Source organism: Micromys minutus (genome assembly GCF_963924665.1).
Source record: "Micromys minutus genome assembly, chromosome: 4".
NCBI classification, from domain to species: Eukaryota; Metazoa; Chordata; class Mammalia; order Rodentia; family Muridae; genus Micromys; species Micromys minutus.
The window spans coordinates 31,735,484-31,751,141 of NC_137973.1; the positions used below are offsets into that span (position 1 = coordinate 31,735,484).

The window sequence follows — 15,658 nt, forward strand, 5'->3', positions numbered from 1 at the left end:
TTGAGTTTGGTTGGTATTAGAGGTAAAGCCTTTGTGTTAAGTACACAGTTGTATGCATGGGTCTGACACTAGGTGAAAAAGCCATTCTTAGGGAGTAGGTTTGGAAATCGTGAGCATCGTCCACAAAGGCTCCCTGGGCCCCAGCGTTGCTGTGCTGCATACAGAAGTTTGGATCCAGACAAGCAGAGGCATAGGCTATGTCTGGATGCTCTCAGGGTCTTATGCTCTGACTAGATTTCTTTGTTCATGGATTTATCTGTTTTTATCACAGAAATGGCCTCCACCTTCAACCTTAGAGAGTGTAAATTGTCCAAACAAGAGGGGCAGAACTATGGCTTCTTCCTCCGCATTGAGAAAGACACTGACGGTCACCTGGTCCGGGTGATTGAGGAGGGGAGCCCAGCAGAGAAGGCAGGGCTTCTGGATGGAGACAGAGTGCTCAGGATCAATGGTGTCTTTGTGGACAAGGAAGAGCACGCACAGGTGAGTGGACAGCTGGGGTTCTCCTAGCATCTCTCCAGCCTCCACATCTCTGCCCATTATGATTTTGGGGATCAGAGGAGCTTGCTTCTCTTCTGCCTGACATTGGCAAGGATTTATCATATTTTATGTCAGACAGTCTAGTTGCTTATAATTGAGAACTGTAAAAAGCATTATACTTTTAGGGCTGTCAATGTGGCTCAGTGGGTAAGGGTGCCTGTTGCCAAGCCTGATGACCCAAGTTCAATCCCTTGGATCTACTTAGTGGAGGAAGAGGTGTCCTCTTTCTGATTTCCACATGTGTGTGTCATAGTATGTGCCATATTATAAAACCAATCAATACATTAAAAATGTTGTACTTTAATGGAGTCAGGTTGAACATGCATTACCCATTTGCTGTGAGGTAGAAATGCTGAGCTGGACAATTTTATCTGAGCAACCTATTAGCCCCCTCAGCACAAGCTTGTGGTTGTACAGATGAGGTAGGTGACATTGTTGACATTCATGTGGTGAATATGTGCAAGAGGCTGGGCTTGCCCCATATACCATAGCGTCCCTCCCTAGACCTGAGGCACCTCACTGTGCTCTCTAGCTCAATGGTTCTCAACCTCTGTGATGCTGGGACCCTTTAAGACAGTTCCCCATGTTGTGGTGACCCCATCCATACAACTTTTTGTCACTACTTCCTAACTGTAATTGTGCTACTGTTATGAACCATAATGTAACTATATGTTATTCCATATATCTGATATGCTACCCAAAGGGGTTGTGACCCACAGGCTGAGAGCAGCTACCCCAGAGCACTCATCTCTGAGAAAGCCCTTGTAAGGGCTTCCTGGATTCTGGGAGCCAGGGACCCGATCTAATCCCCCCCTAGATTAGGTGCTGTGGAGAAGGTGTCTGATACCCTTACTCAGGTATTGGGTATCAATCATCAGGTCAGCCTTGAATCTTTAGGGGCACATGGTAAACATCTTCCTCCTGCAGTTGATGTGGGCAGGGTACCCTTTACCACTCGTCCTTCCTTCCTAGGTGGTGGATCTGGTCAGAAAGAGTGGGAATTCAGTGACGCTGCTGGTTCTGGATGAAGAGTCCTATGAGAAGGCTGTAAAAAATAAGGTGGACTTGAAAGAACTGGGCCCAAGCCAGAGGGAGCCGGCTCCGAATGATAAGAAACCTGGCCCTGGGATGAACGGAACGCTGGAGACGTGTGCTCAGCCACGACTCTGCTACCTGGTGAAGGAGGGCAACAGCTTTGGCTTCTCTCTGAAAACTATTCAAGGTGAGCTTGCGGTGGGGACCAGGCAATAGCCTCCCAGAAGACAGATGCTGGCTAATGGCAGCTTCTCTGTAGCTGCTAGTTACTTTCTCTTCACTCTTCTCCAGTAGGAACCCTTTCTCTGCAGTGGTACAGAGAGAGATCGGGACTTTGGAGGTGTTGGACAGCAGCAAGGGCTGAGTGGAGTGCGGGGCACTCTTTCCTAGTGTTTGTCAGGCTAGTCCTTTGAGTTCAAGGGCTGATGCTTCTTGTTTGTTCATGTGGTTTTTAGGGACAGGGTTTCTCTGTGTAACCCTGGCTGTCCTGAAACTCACTCTGTTGACCAAGCTGACCTTGAACTCAAGAGCTGCACCTGTTTGAGTGCAGGGGTGGTGTGGGGGTGGGGACTAAAGGCATGCACCACCACCAACCACCACAGGGCTTCACTGTTCTTTTCTAACTCTTGAGTAGGGCGAAGATGGAGGGAAAGCAAGGAGGAGGTTTTTCATGATAGTTACCATTGAGTAAGACTGATAATCTCTTTTCATGGGCCAGAATAAATTATGTGTTCATTTATTTATTCAGCAAAATTTTGAGCATCTGTCATCCTGTCACAAGCCCGTAGAGTTGCTGAAGCTGCTATCACAACCCTAGCTTCCTGAGACATTATAGTACTCTCAGCTGAGGTCCAGTCTCAACTGTCCTAAGATGTCACTGACCTACGCTTTGAGGTCCTGTTTCTGTGGTTTCAGGGGAACACACCATGCCACACTGTTGACCAGAGTTCTTGGTAATTCCCTAAGAAACTGGCTGGAACAGGGTGTCATGCTAGTTGGCTGGCTCTGTCTTTAATTATACAGAGAAGGAGAAGTGGTAGGTTCAGAAAAGATGCTGACGTAGATAATTGCCTTTCAGAAATTAGCTTTGGTACAGGAAAGGGCCATGTGTAGAGTGTTAACCTGTCACCTGACATTAGCGATGTCCCCCTGCCCACATTCTCTCTGCTGCTGGCGAGAGCTGCTGGTAGCTCATGGTTTGATGAGAGATAAAGAAGGCTATTTGCCAGTTGAAAATTCTTTCAAGATAAGTGACCTCTAGCAAGAGATAGCCATTAACCAGGAGAGACAATCCTTATATCTCTTAATAAACACAGTGGTGTTGAGGGCCAAAGAACCTTGGTATTTCTCAGAAATCTATTAATAGTAAAAGAGTGTTAAACAAAAGCAGAGGGCTGTTGAGTTGGCTCAGTGGGCAAAGGAGTTGCTGACAGCCTTGATGACCCCAGAGCCCTATTGTTGGAAGGAAAGAACCAACACTGATCTCCACATGGATATTGTGGTGTGTGTGTGTGTGTGTGTGTGTGTGTGTGTATACACGCATATGTGTGCATGTATGTCCATACACAGATAAATGTAATAAAAAGAACCTAAAATGTCAAAATTCACACTCTACTCATTTGGCTCTTGAGCTAATGCATGCAGCGAGCCGTTTGTTTCCCTTTATGAAGAAAATGTCTGATGTTTTTTTCCGTGACAAACTACAACAAGATTATGCTGAATATAAAAGCAAGCCAGCAGCAATTGGCTCGGGGAAGAAACTGACACATCATCTCCTCCAAGAATGAGGTTTATTAGAATTGGGGAGGAGGGAGAATGCTCAAAGCCATGATGGGGCCTTGGGATGGAGGGAGAGCATTAGACTACACAATGTATAGACAGTCAAGCCTGGCGGAGTCTTAAAGGGAAGGGCAGGCATTCCTTAACCGGAGGTGGGGGGGTCATGAAGGAATGAATGAGTGAATGAAGGAAGCAACCAACCCACATGAGAAGGATGGCCGGGAGCCTCTTCAGAGATCAGCTTCCAGATCCATCTCCTAGTCCTGGAATAAAGGAGATGTCTGGCTGTTTATGGCTTTCCAGGGGTGGTGAGATGCTTCAGATCGTGGGATTTAGTTCAACACAGTGTATGTGAGGAGAGCATGGGGGACTCGGGTCTCATGAACTAGGAGCTGGCAGGGCCTGGTACAGATACATCTTAACTGTCCCAGAGGAAGCTACAGGGTGCTGTGATCCGATCCCTGGCCTGAAGGCACCATCACTGTGTTCTGAAGGGAAATAGGAAGAGCTAAAGGTCTTCTTACTCCTTACAAGTAATGTGAGGAGCAGATGGAGTATCAGCCTCTAGAAAGTTATTACCAGCACTCCTTCAGGTTAACACTGAAACCACCCCACACTCGTGTGCTTCCTTTCCTCTCTCCGACCTTGCTACCTGCCGCAGTGCCGTGTATGGATCTGACGGTATGCGCTGGTTGCCGAGAGAGCACTGTTTAAAGGGGAAGGAATGGAGCAGATGGCTTCTAATACACATGCAGATGGAATGGCAGTTCTTTCTGGCTCATGAGGCCAAAACTAGATATTTATTTTTCAAATTTATAATGGTATGTGTGTTTGTATTGGTGTGTGTACATGCACAGAGTTCTGAATGTATGGGGGCCTGGGAACTTGCAGGAGTCAGTTCTGATCTGTTCCACTATGTGGACCTGAGAGTTAAAACCAGGACATCAGACTTGGTGTTGGGTACCATCACCCTCTGTGATGGTTTGCATATGCTCGGCCCAGGGAATGGTATGGCCCTGTTGGAGTAGTTATGGTTTTTTGGAGGGGGTGTGTCACTGTGGGTGTGGGCTTTAAGACTCTCATCCTAGCTGCCTGGCAGCCAGTATCTGCTAGCAGCCTTCAGATGAAGATGCATAACTCTCAGCTCTCCTGTACCATGCCTCCCTGGACACTGCCATGCTCCAGCCTTGATGATAACGAACTGAACCTCTGAACCTGTAAGCCAGGTTCAGAGTTGTCTTGGTCATGGTGTCTGTTTACAGCAGTAAAACTTTAAGTAAGACAGCTTCCGAGTTCACCAGCCTGTCATGGAGACTCTTGCCATTTGAGTCAGATCTAAAGGTATCGAGAGGGAACTCTTTCCTGCTGGATGGGCAGCATTTCTTTGCAGTAGACTTTTTCTCTTCTTCCAGGTAAAAAGGGTGTGTACCTCACTGATATAACACCTCAGGGCACAGCCATGAAAGCCGGTGTTCTGGCTGACGATCACTTGATTGAAGTGAATGGAGAAAACGTAGAGAATTCCAGTCATGAGGAAGTGGTGGAAAAGGTATGATCTGGAATGGTGCTTTTCTCATCTCCCTTCCTGGCTATCTTCATTGGAAGTAGCAGCAGGTGGGTTAGCCTGGGATGAGTGTGTGATGGGAGAACAGCCGTCTAGGTGAGGCGCCTCTTTGTGTCAAGGGTGCATGGAGTCTCTGGTAACTTGGGCAATGCTAACAGGGACTCTTCCCTTCTGTTCAGTTACTTGTAGTCAGCCACATCTGCAAGTAATGGGAAATTTAAAATAGGCAGCTCATTAAATAACCATCACTACAATATAGTTATAATTGATTTATTATTTTTTTGTTAGTCACTGTGTCCAACTTGTAAGTTAAACTCTCACAGGTTCGTGTGCAGAGGAGAGAACAGTACAGACAGGGCTGAGTGTTGTTGCCATCTGTGGATGACTCCTTCATTCAGTGACTGACAGGTGTAGTGCCCAAGACTGGGTGTGCCAGACAAGGATGGTGGTGGTGGCAAGGGATGAATTCCATCACTACTCAAAACAGTATACAGCCTAAAGCTTGAGTGATATCTGAATTCTCCATTTAGTACCTCCATACTGTGAATGACCGTGGGTAAGACTATACCTGCCGGGTGCGAGAAGGCCCCAGCATGAGCCAGGACTCTCTTGCTGAGGTCACATGGAACCTTGGAAACCAACCAACCTCGTCTTAGTAGAATACTACGTCCCAAAGTGGATCCTCACTTTCTTTTATAGAATCCCATTCTGTCCTCCTCACCTTCACATCCTTCTGGGCTCTGAGGATTCAGGCTCCTACTTGAGTTCAGTTACTATTTGTGTGGTTGGATGTTTTCCCCAAACACCAGTCAGGCTGGAGCAGGCAGCACAAATGCTCAGGCTTTCTGCTCTGGACGCCAACCTTCCTTCCGGTGCTCTTTGTGGATGCCCTGCCCCTCATCTGCGTGTCTTGTTGCAGGTGAAAAAGTCAGGAAGCCGTATCATGTTCCTCCTTTTGGACAAAGAAACTGCCAGGAGCCATACTGAGCAGAAGACACAGTTCAAGAGGGAGACAGCCAGTTTGAAACTGCTGCCCCACCAGCCCCGGGTGGTGGTGATCAAGAAAGGCAGCAATGGCTATGGCTTCTATCTGAGGGCGGGCCCTGAAAAGAAAGGTGAGGCACTAGGGCTGGTGAGTCCCTCATCCTAGTCAAGGGCTCACCGAGCTCCAGCTCTCCCAGCTCCACCAGGGAACTACAGCAGGAGGAGGGGAACCCGATGCTGGGTCCCCGTTGCCATTACAGAGTAGTCAGGCAGACTTGAGGATCTGGAGATGGGCAAGACCAACTTGGCTCTCTCCTGAAATAGAAATTTGGAGCATTTGTTGATTTCTGTGGTGTAAATACCCCTACTATGCCTGGCTTCACATTGTCCACATGATGGCCTTGAATACAAGCGTGAACAGGTTGTATGGAATTGGCCCAATGGAATTCTCCCAAAAATCTCATGTTGGGGAAAGAGGCCTAAATCTGGGGATGTTGGGCACCCAAAAGGGATTTATGGCTTATTGCACCACCTTGCAGAAGACAGGATGGGTCAGTGCAGGGTGGGACCTTAGCCTCACCTCAAGACCCTGAAGATAGACTTGAAGGGGTTGCTATATACCTCTGCTCTTCTTACCAAGGAGGCATATTGAATAAGTGTTCTTTTTCTACTTTTTGCTATTAATTTGGTTGTTTTGGTTAGTTTATGGAGGACTAATAGCTGATCCTTGCTTGTTGGGGCACAGGTCATTATCCCCAATCTGGGCAGTGCTGACTAAAGTGGAAGCATGCGTTCTTTACCTCCTTCCTTGCCTCTTGCATCAGTCTCACTGTGCATAGACTGACCTTGAACTTGAGACCCCCTTGCTTCTACTTCCCTAGTACTGGCCAACTGTCCCTTCTGTGGCTTACCTGCTGGGGAAGATATGTGGCTGTGAGGATGCCCACTGACTGCTCAGTAGGACTTGGCTCAGCTGTCGCCTTGTCAAAAATAAACACCAGATACTTTTAGTAAATACTAGGCTCTCAATCTTTTAAGATCCTTTTTGAAAAAAAAAAAAACAATGTATTTATTTATTACATATAAGTACACTGTAGCTGTCTTCAGATACACCAGAAGAGGGCATCAGATCCCATTACAGATGGTTGTGAGCCCACCATGTGGTTGCTGGGATTTGAACTCAGGACCTCTGGAAGATCAGTCAGTGCTCTTAACCACTGAGCCATCTTTCCAGCCCCTTAAGAACCTTTCACTGTTAAGACACTGGGTGTGCTCTAGGAGCAGGCTAGGGGGTGAGTTTGTAGGCCCTGGGGTGCGGGGGTTGGAGCTGGGGTAGGAGTTGGCCTTTATTCTGGTAACTTTTCTTTGTGGGATGATAGGTCAAATCATCAAGGACATAGAACCTGGAAGCCCAGCAGAGGCAGCTGGCTTGAAGAACAATGACTTGGTAGTTGCTGTCAATGGTGAGTCTGTGGAAGCTCTTGATCACGACGGTGTGGTGAACATGATTAGAAAAGGTGGAGACCAGACTACTCTGTTGGTGCTGGACAAAGAGGCAGAAAGCATCTATAGCCTGGTAAGTAATTCCAGCAATGCATTACGGCTGGGTCTCTTTACTCATGCCTTCCAGCTTTGGGCTGAGTTACTTTGCTCTTCAACAAGGAAGGGGTGTAACAGTCATTAAGGCCAAACTGTGGCTCAAGTTGGCAGCGATGGGAGCGTGTTAAGTGAGCTATGAACTCCTGAATTAAAGACATTGTGGATTAGTGGAAGACTTATCCTTGCTGATCCTGGGATAAGCTGTGAAGAACAGGAAACTGAAACTGGACAGAGGTGGCCCAGACTTCTCCAAGCTGGTCCAGACATAATGAATTTAGTTTTAGGTTCATTTTTAGGAGGAAGTCTGCATGTGTGTTTGGGCATGTGCATGCAGGTGCTGAGGTCAGAAGGCATGAGTTCTCCTGGAGTTACAGGAGATTGTGAGCCACCTGTTGTGAGTGGAAACTGAACTCAGGTCCCCTGCAAGACTTGACGCTCTTAATCGCTGAGCCACTCCTTCCTTCAGCCCTGATAAATATGGTATCATTGGCCAGCAAGCTTCATCAATCTTGAGTGAAGATCTGGAAAAGTTCATTAGTTTGCTGTTAACCACAGCTTTTGCCTCAGAAGGAATAAGTTATTTTGGAGTTAAATTTAAGTGACCATCATTTGAGAACAAAGACTCAGGTTACTCCAAGTCCACATTCCAACATGCAAGCAGTTTAATAAACTTTTTTTAATAGTTACAGAACAAAGAAGGATATAAATCAAGGCTTAAAAAAATACATTTGTGAAAACATCAGAGATAGAGAGGCATGTTAGTCAGGCAGAGGCCTCAGATGCTAGGTGACATTTAGCCCTTTGGTTGGTGGAGAATATTTTGTTAAGTGAATACATTCCAACTTGTTTATCAGGATGTTAGAGGTGGGAAAGGATCCACTCTTTAGGCTAAAGATCATCCAGAGAAACTGTCACTGGGCTCTGGACTGGTAGTTCTAACCACTCCACATCATGGGAGCTTTAATCAGTGGAGATTCTGCTGTGGTCTGGAAATTCCCAGTAACATTGGTCTCAGTAGAAACAGGTCCCCAAGAGCAGGCTGATGAAGAACCTTACTCCCTCTTAATTCTTACTGTGATAGTCATTTGTATGTTAAGGCTTTAAAAGATTTATATTTACTATTTTAAAATTATGTATATATGTGTGGTTGTGTGTGAGGACAGGTGCCCAGAGTCCGGAAGAGGGTGTTGGGTCCCTTGGAGCTGTAGTGACGGGCATCTGTGAATCTCCAGTCCCAACACTAAGGTTTTATATTTTATCATGAGAACTGGAGTTCAGTCCCATTTAACAGATGTCTGGGTGCCAAGGTGCCATCGCCTTGCTGGATGTTGGTCACAGGGATGGACAGATGATAGTCTTCTATGTACTACACAGTAACAGTGGCACCTCAGGGCGTGGGTGGTGACACCGGCTTCTTTTTATAGCTCCGAGACCATGCTTAGACACCAGATAACTTATGGAGACACCCAGCTTAGCAGATACTCAAATCAGTATTTGAACTCAAGTTCTCAGACTTTATCCATCTGACACTTTCTCCAAAAATCTCAGTTACAGATGCTTTTGTAAACAAGATTAAAGAATTGAAAAAAAAATAAAGAGGATGTATTTGTTAGCTAGTTGAACAACCATATCGAGAATCTTTGGTATTGGGCTGTTAACCTGAACAGAAGTCTCTAATCACATACATGGAAACAGACACACGTACTACTGCTCCTATCCTGGTTTATTACCTTGGGAAAGAGAAATGATATATATCTAATATATTTTCAGAGGATTCAAAGGAATGATGAATAATTGACAGGACAATGCAATTAATAATTAATGCAATTAAGAATATCTAGCCAGGGCCTGGGGCAAGAGCTTAGTTGGTGGAGTGCTTGCTTTGTATGAGGATTTGAGTTTGATCCCCAACACCTTTGTAACAAAGCCAGGTGTGGTGGTGTGTGTGCTTGTAATCCTAGTACTGAGGAGATGGGGGGGCGGTTCCTGGGGCCCAGTGGCTGGCTAGTCTAGCCTAATGGGGGAGTTTCAGGCCAGAAAAAGCAAAGGTGAAAGGACACCTGAGGAATGACACCCAAGGGTGTCTTCTGCAAACGTGTGTGTACCTGCACACCCATGAACACACACCCTCTTAGATTAGGAAGAATAAAGTGAGATATGGATGCTTTTAAAATACCATCCTAACTTGAAAGTTGCTGGAATAGGAAATGGTGGGTGCATATTTGATAACACAAAAGTTGTCCACGGGAGGAAAAAGAAAACTAAAGTTATATAACTGGCTCACTGCACTGGGTCGGTCAGACCAGCCATGGAAGTACTGGTAATGAGATGTTGGGCAAGCTGTCCTTAGCCCCCTCTCTTGGCTGTAAGGCAGCATGGAGGGCAGCGGGCAGACTAAATGAACTATTTAGAGTATGTGAATGTCCCACACTATGCTTACAGAATTCATATTGTCCAGTCCTAAGAACTTGCTGTGACTAGACCAGCAACCAAAATGGTGATGTCAGTGGGGTTGGGAAGACAGCCGGTGTTACCTTGAAGAAAGAAAGGCTTTGGGGAGGGGCAGCCTTGAGTATGTGAAAGGCAGTTAGGTGCAAGGACCTGTCACTGTGGAGCCTGAATGCATCTGTTTGTTTTTAAAAGAAAGGGAATAATTGGAAAGGTCCTTCCCATGACTTAAGCTACAGAGGGCTAATTTTGGCTTAAGGACAACTGTAGCTGTTAGAAACAGGGCAGCTGACTTTGCAGGCCAGTTTTGATGTAAGTTGAAGGTTTTGTTGTAATTCCTGAAAATAAAATCTATGATAGAATAGTCCCAGAATGATGTGTGTGTGTGTGTGTTTTTCCTGTTTCGGTTACATAAGAGGGGAGTCTGCCTCACTCCCCAAGGCTGGTGTAGGGGTGGGGTGGGTCTCTGAGATACAGCAGCTAATAAGGCAAACACCTCTACAGTTCCCGACAGGCTAGACGGAGTACTCAGCAGGGTGGAGAAAAGCCACCCTGGTTCTTCTTTCAGGCCTGTGTGCTTTGACACCAGCAGTTCATCCCAGGCAGACACAGCTGCTAAGCCTGCCGGGAGCCAGGAGGACTGTGTGAGTAATGACTCACTGGATGGTGCCACAGTTGAGCCCCAGGTGGAACTGTGTAGTCATCACTGAGGGTTGCATAGGGGCCTGGCTGCCTGGCCGTTGAGCTGTTGAGAAGGCAGGCAGGCAGAACTTCATGTCTCACTTTTGCTAAGCTGCTATATGACAAGGCGTGAACCATGTTTCTCCCTCACTGCTGGCTGTCTTGTTTTATAATAAGTACCCTGGATTACCTGTATCCATATATCCCTCACTCAAGCAAAATCTTCAACCAGTTAACTCTACTAAAAAAAAATTAGGGATAGGGATTTAGCCTAGCTGATAAGTCCTCTCTCCTTTGAGGCAGGCATTTTGATCCCAGGATGTTTGCCGAAATGCTGAGCATGGCGCTGAACTGTAGTCTCAGTGCTGGGGGCATGCATGGCAGCCGGGATACACTACTGGATGAGTGAGCTTCAGGCCACTGAGACCTATCAAGGATGAGAAGGTGTGCCTGGGGAGCAAGGGGCAGAAGGAAACTGCCAGAGACCAGGACAGACAGACAGACAGCTGGGTGTGCATGTACAAGCATAAGAACAAACCAACCAACCAGGTCTGCTTCCTGTTCTGTCTCTGCTCACGGCTGTCACTGCTTTCCTCAAGGTCCTGGCTGTGTGAGAGAGGACCAGGAGGACTTACAGACAGGAGGGAGCTTGGCACCAGAGGTGCCGAGAGCACTACAATAAACAATAAACTGGGCACCAGAGGCCGTGGGAGACGGCACTTGGGGGATGGGTTTGCTTTTGCTGCCGTTAGATCACCTCTCTCATCACTGTGTAGAGTCGGTCCTCGCAAATTTAATCACAAAAATGTTTTGTCCTTTAGTATCTATGATATGCTTGAAGACCTTTTCACTGAAGGGCAGGTAGAACAGGGTCTCCGACTAGCCCCTCAAAGGTGTCTCTCTCAAGGGGAGTAGCAGTGATTTGACTGCTTTTGTAGAGTTACGCTTTAATGCTGTTGGATAGCGTTGGGGTCAGGTGCAGAACTCAGTTTCTATGTAATGCACATGTACCTGTCTGTGAACATGTTTCTAGCTTCTGTGGCACTAGTAAAGAAACTTTAGATTCTATGACTGAGGAGGAACATACATGTACGACATGCTGTGTATTATTAAGACATGGCACTCAATGAAGTGTAATTGCTCAGATGGGTATTTTTTTCCCTTTATTTTCAAAAGGCTCGTTTCTCCCCACTTCTCTACTGCCAAAGTCAGGAACTGCCTAACGGTTCTGTGAAGGAAGAAGCCCCGGCTCCCATCCCAGCTCCTGCGGAGGCCACAGGCTCAGATGCCACAGAGGATCATAAACCCAAGCTCTGCAGGCTGACTAAAGAGGATGACAGCTATGGCTTTCACCTGAATGCCATTCGGGGTCAGCCAGGCTCCTTTGTCAGAGAGGTACGGTAACTAGTTCCAGCACCCCAGCAAACAGCCGGTTAGGATGGGATTCTCAGTGCAAGCCACACGTCGCCATGACACTAACAGTGCTCACACTTCCTGCCTTCAAAAGTGATCCTTGTCTGCTGCTGTGGGTGTGCAGTGCCTGTACCCTGTAGGGAAGGGCAGTGAGACCACCCTGCAGCTTTCAAGCTGGGATCCTAAGATGGGGGCCTGATGCCTTCAGCCCAGCAGATGTTCAAGCACAGCTTGTCCAACGTGGTTTAGCTCACTGGAGTTGAGGGGTGTAGCCTCAAGGAGAGAGATGTGATTAAGAAGTGTTGAGGCTCTTCCGGAGGGGAAGCTGCTCAGCACACCCTCCTCCATGTTTGGAACTGACACTTAGAGGTTCTGTTCACAGGTACAGAAGGGTGGCCCCGCTGACAAGGCAGGGCTGGAGGATGAGGACGTCATCATCGAAGTGAATGGGGACAATGTGCAAGATGAACCCTACGACAGAGTGGTGGAGAGGATCAAGAGCAGCAGGGAGCAGGTCACTCTGTTGGTCTGTGGAAAGATGGCCTACAGCTACTTCCAAGATAAGAAAATCCCCATCGTTTCTTCCATGGCTGAGCCCCTGGGGGCTGGCCCTGAGACCGAGCGCAACTCAGCAGAGTCCAAGCAAGACTCCCAACCAGCAAAAGAACGAGTGAGTGGTGACCGTGTTATGTGACCCTGCTTCCCTGGGGGTAGTCCTCAGCCAGTGCCTCGTGCCTGTGTTTCCCACGGTAACACAGGGTGGACACCCTGCCAGGGTTCAGTGTGGAGACGAGGTAGTATGAGGGCAAATTTATCGTCGTCGTAGAAGCCCAGGCTGGTCTAGAACTTGCAATCCTCTTGTCTCGGCCTCCTGAACGCCAGGATTATGGCATGTGTCTTTTTTTTTTTTTTTTTTTTTTTTTTAGCATGCAGTTTACAGTCAGTAAGGAAAATCAGTCTATCAAAATCATGGAGACCACCGAAGAACCTGGCTCGATTATGTAGGCCCAGTTCTTGGCTCTGTGCTTCAGCTTTCTGACTCACAGAACATGGCTAATGAGTACAGTTGTTTTCAGAACAGAACTGTTTGAACTGTGCCTGGCTCACAGTGAGTAAAAGCAAAGCTTAACAGTTTAGGCTCCAGGTTAAGTAAGTGGCAGGAATTACAATTATTTTTGTCAGAAGATTTTTTTTTTCTGGTCAATTTTCTCTTCATAGATAAACTTGAGTTTCAAAAGTGAACTGAACCCAAGTTCATAGAAGGAGATTTGTAGCAGTCAGGCCAGTTTTCCACTGCATTAGTTCTACTGATAGGTAATGTCAATGCTAGTACTAAAGTGGTCTTAGAGAAGACTGATTGTCTATGTGCACGTTTGTATATATACACAGACAATGAGAAACTTGCTTGTGTTAAATAGTAATCTGGAACAAGCCAAGTGAAGAATTGAGGTGCAGGGCTCCCCCTGACTTAAGGCATGCCACTCCAGATCAGCCACGCTCTCTCCTGCTGTGCCAAACCCTTGCTTTTTTCTTTTACACAGACTCTCAGCACAGCCTCGCACTCTTCTTCCAACTCTGAAGACACAGAGATGTGAAGGGAACGTACTTCCTCTTGTGGTCCGGGAACTGGCTCTCCGAGGAGCGAGCCCTGCTGACCCAGTCCGGAGACTGTCTGGAGACTGTCTGCCGTTGTAAGGCCTGCTACTGAAGGCTGCTTATTTATGCTCAGCTTAGCTGGAGGGAGGGACCAGGTTCAGGTTCTTTCTGCATGGTATCTTCCAAAGTGCAACTTTTCACTTCTGTTGATAAAACCTTACCTCTGTAGGCTTAAGCACCTGGGATGATTCACTTGTGTGTGTGAGTGCTGATAAGAATCAAGCATTTGTTACAGCAGTGCTTTTGTAGCCATGCTGTGGCTAAGCGGCATTAGTAAGCGCATCTGAGTTGCTTGCAACTTCCCTGAACAGTGTCTTTGTTCAATAAAAACATTTCATGCTTTCTCATTTGCTTCCAGAAGCCCAAAACATGGCAAAATACACACTACAGCCTTAGTAGTAAAAGGAGGCTTCCAGGCAATATGCTTCAGCATTTCCTTATGTTGCATTTGAGTATTAAAATCTCAACACCTTCCTTTTAGTGGCAGAGAGCTTATGTTTCAGAACAGGGAAGGGCTTGTTGCAGTTAATGGCTACCCACAGCACTGAGGCAGAGGAAGTGGCAACCTGAGCCAGCCTACTGCTGAGTCAGCACGGGGCTTTCACTCCTCTCTAATGTAAAAGGAAATAAAACTTGCTATATCTAAAATGTCGTTTGGTAAAATCTATCTGTTGCCTACCATCCCTTTCCCAGAAAAGAACAGACAACCTTTTGGTTCTTTTTATAGGGTAAAGTTGGGTGAGGAAGAGAGATGCATTTCACATTAGACCACAATAGCATAACACCAAGTTGTGTGGACAAGTGACCACAACAAGTGTTACGAACTGATTTTACTAGTATTTTCAAGGGAAGCCATCTGCTCAGGAGCTCTGGGGTATCCTCACGCTCTGGCCCTCTCCTCCTCACTTTGCACAGCTCAGATCCACAAGTGCTCCCTGCTGAATGCTGTGGATCTTGTACCTCAGTCGAAGCTACTCGTGACTCCAGTATCTCAGGAGGAAGTAGCATATGTGCCTGAGGCAGAACAGACCCCGAAGCAATGCCTGTTTAAAGAGCTGTAGGCTCTGGGTTTCCCCCACTGTGTCTCCTTTCTGAAGTCAGCAAGGAATCTGAGTTCAGGGGGCCATATGCTTCTCTGGTGCCTGTTTGTGAGCCAGATAGAGGAACAATATGCTGGAGAGGGCACTGACCAGGAAGATGACATCAAACCAACGGTGATAGAAGTTGAACTGAAGCTCTCCAAGGACCTCCGTGATTATGGTGCGGTATTCTGGGGGCATGCTCATTCGGATCAGCAGTACAGAGGACACGAAGTACATACCCTGCAAAGTTGAGCCAGTTCATTCAGAAGCCACTGTTTTGAGGGGCAGGCCAGTGCAAATTTAAGTTATTATTGGGGCTGGAAAGAGAGCCCAGTAGTCGAGACTGGCAACTTGTTCATTATGGGCTTGATTCCTAGCACCCAAGGTGGCCCATACCACCTGTACTTCTAGTCCCAGGGTTCTAACACCCTCTTTCAGCCTCTATGGGCATCAGGCACAAACATGGTTTATATACATACATGTAGGCCAAACTCTCATACGCATAAAATGAAATTTCTTAAATTATTTGCATACATAGGTGTACTGGTCTGCATCTTCCTCAGTATGCATTAAGTCAGAGGACAACTTGTCAGGGTTGGTTCACTCCTTCTACCAGGTGGGTCTAGGTACTGCACTCAGGTCATCAGCCCGGAGGCCACCATTAGCAGCCACTGAGCGAGCCATTGTATTGGCCCAACTTAAACCAAATAAAAAACCATTTCTGAGATGTAGAAATGGTTCAGTGGTTATAGTGCATGTACTGTTTTTGCCAATAACCCAAGTTTGATTCCCAGAACATACACTGGGTGGTTTACAACTGCCTATTAACCACAGAGGATCAGATAACCTCTTTGGGAATCAATGGGCAACTGGATTC

The 15,658-nt window shown here is 46.8% G+C and overlaps 2 protein-coding genes across 6 annotated transcripts in view; one reads left to right on the forward strand and one right to left on the reverse strand.

The window, feature by feature from the left end:
- Nucleotides 1-273: 273 nt before the first annotated feature.
- Nucleotides 274-13,657, forward strand: PDZK1 (PDZ domain containing 1; the record flags this gene model as incomplete). Of its 2 annotated transcripts, XM_080915724.1 has the most annotated exons (8): nt 274-483; nt 1,513-1,762; nt 4,767-4,903; nt 5,838-6,033; nt 7,282-7,478; nt 11,807-12,025; nt 12,426-12,713; nt 13,585-13,657. In XM_080915724.1, the coding sequence occupies 8 exons, from the start codon at nt 274-276 to the stop codon at nt 13,636-13,638; spliced, it is 1,551 nt and encodes a 516-aa protein (XP_080771850.1). The 2 variants fall into 2 exon arrangements, with proteins under 2 accessions (XP_080771850.1, XP_080771851.1); XM_080915725.1 differs by lacking the exons at nt 4,767-4,903; nt 5,838-6,033; nt 13,585-13,657 and having other exon boundaries at nt 12,426-12,737.
- GPR89A (G protein-coupled receptor 89A) overlaps nt 5,985-15,658 on the reverse strand; it is a 45,235-nt gene continuing 35,561 nt past the window's right edge. For 2 of the 4 annotated variants that reach the window (XM_080915726.1, XM_080915729.1), the window contains 2 exons: nt 14,890-15,021; nt 5,985-6,217 (listed from right to left, as the gene is read on the reverse strand). In XM_080915726.1, coding sequence (XP_080771852.1) covers nt 6,113-6,217; nt 14,890-15,021 — 237 coding nt within the window. In that variant the 3' untranslated portion in view covers nt 5,985-6,112. Of the gene's footprint in view, nt 6,218-7,601; nt 8,023-12,763; nt 15,022-15,658 lie in introns of those variants that run through there. The other 2 variants (XM_080915728.1, XM_080915727.1) reach the window with 2 other exon arrangements.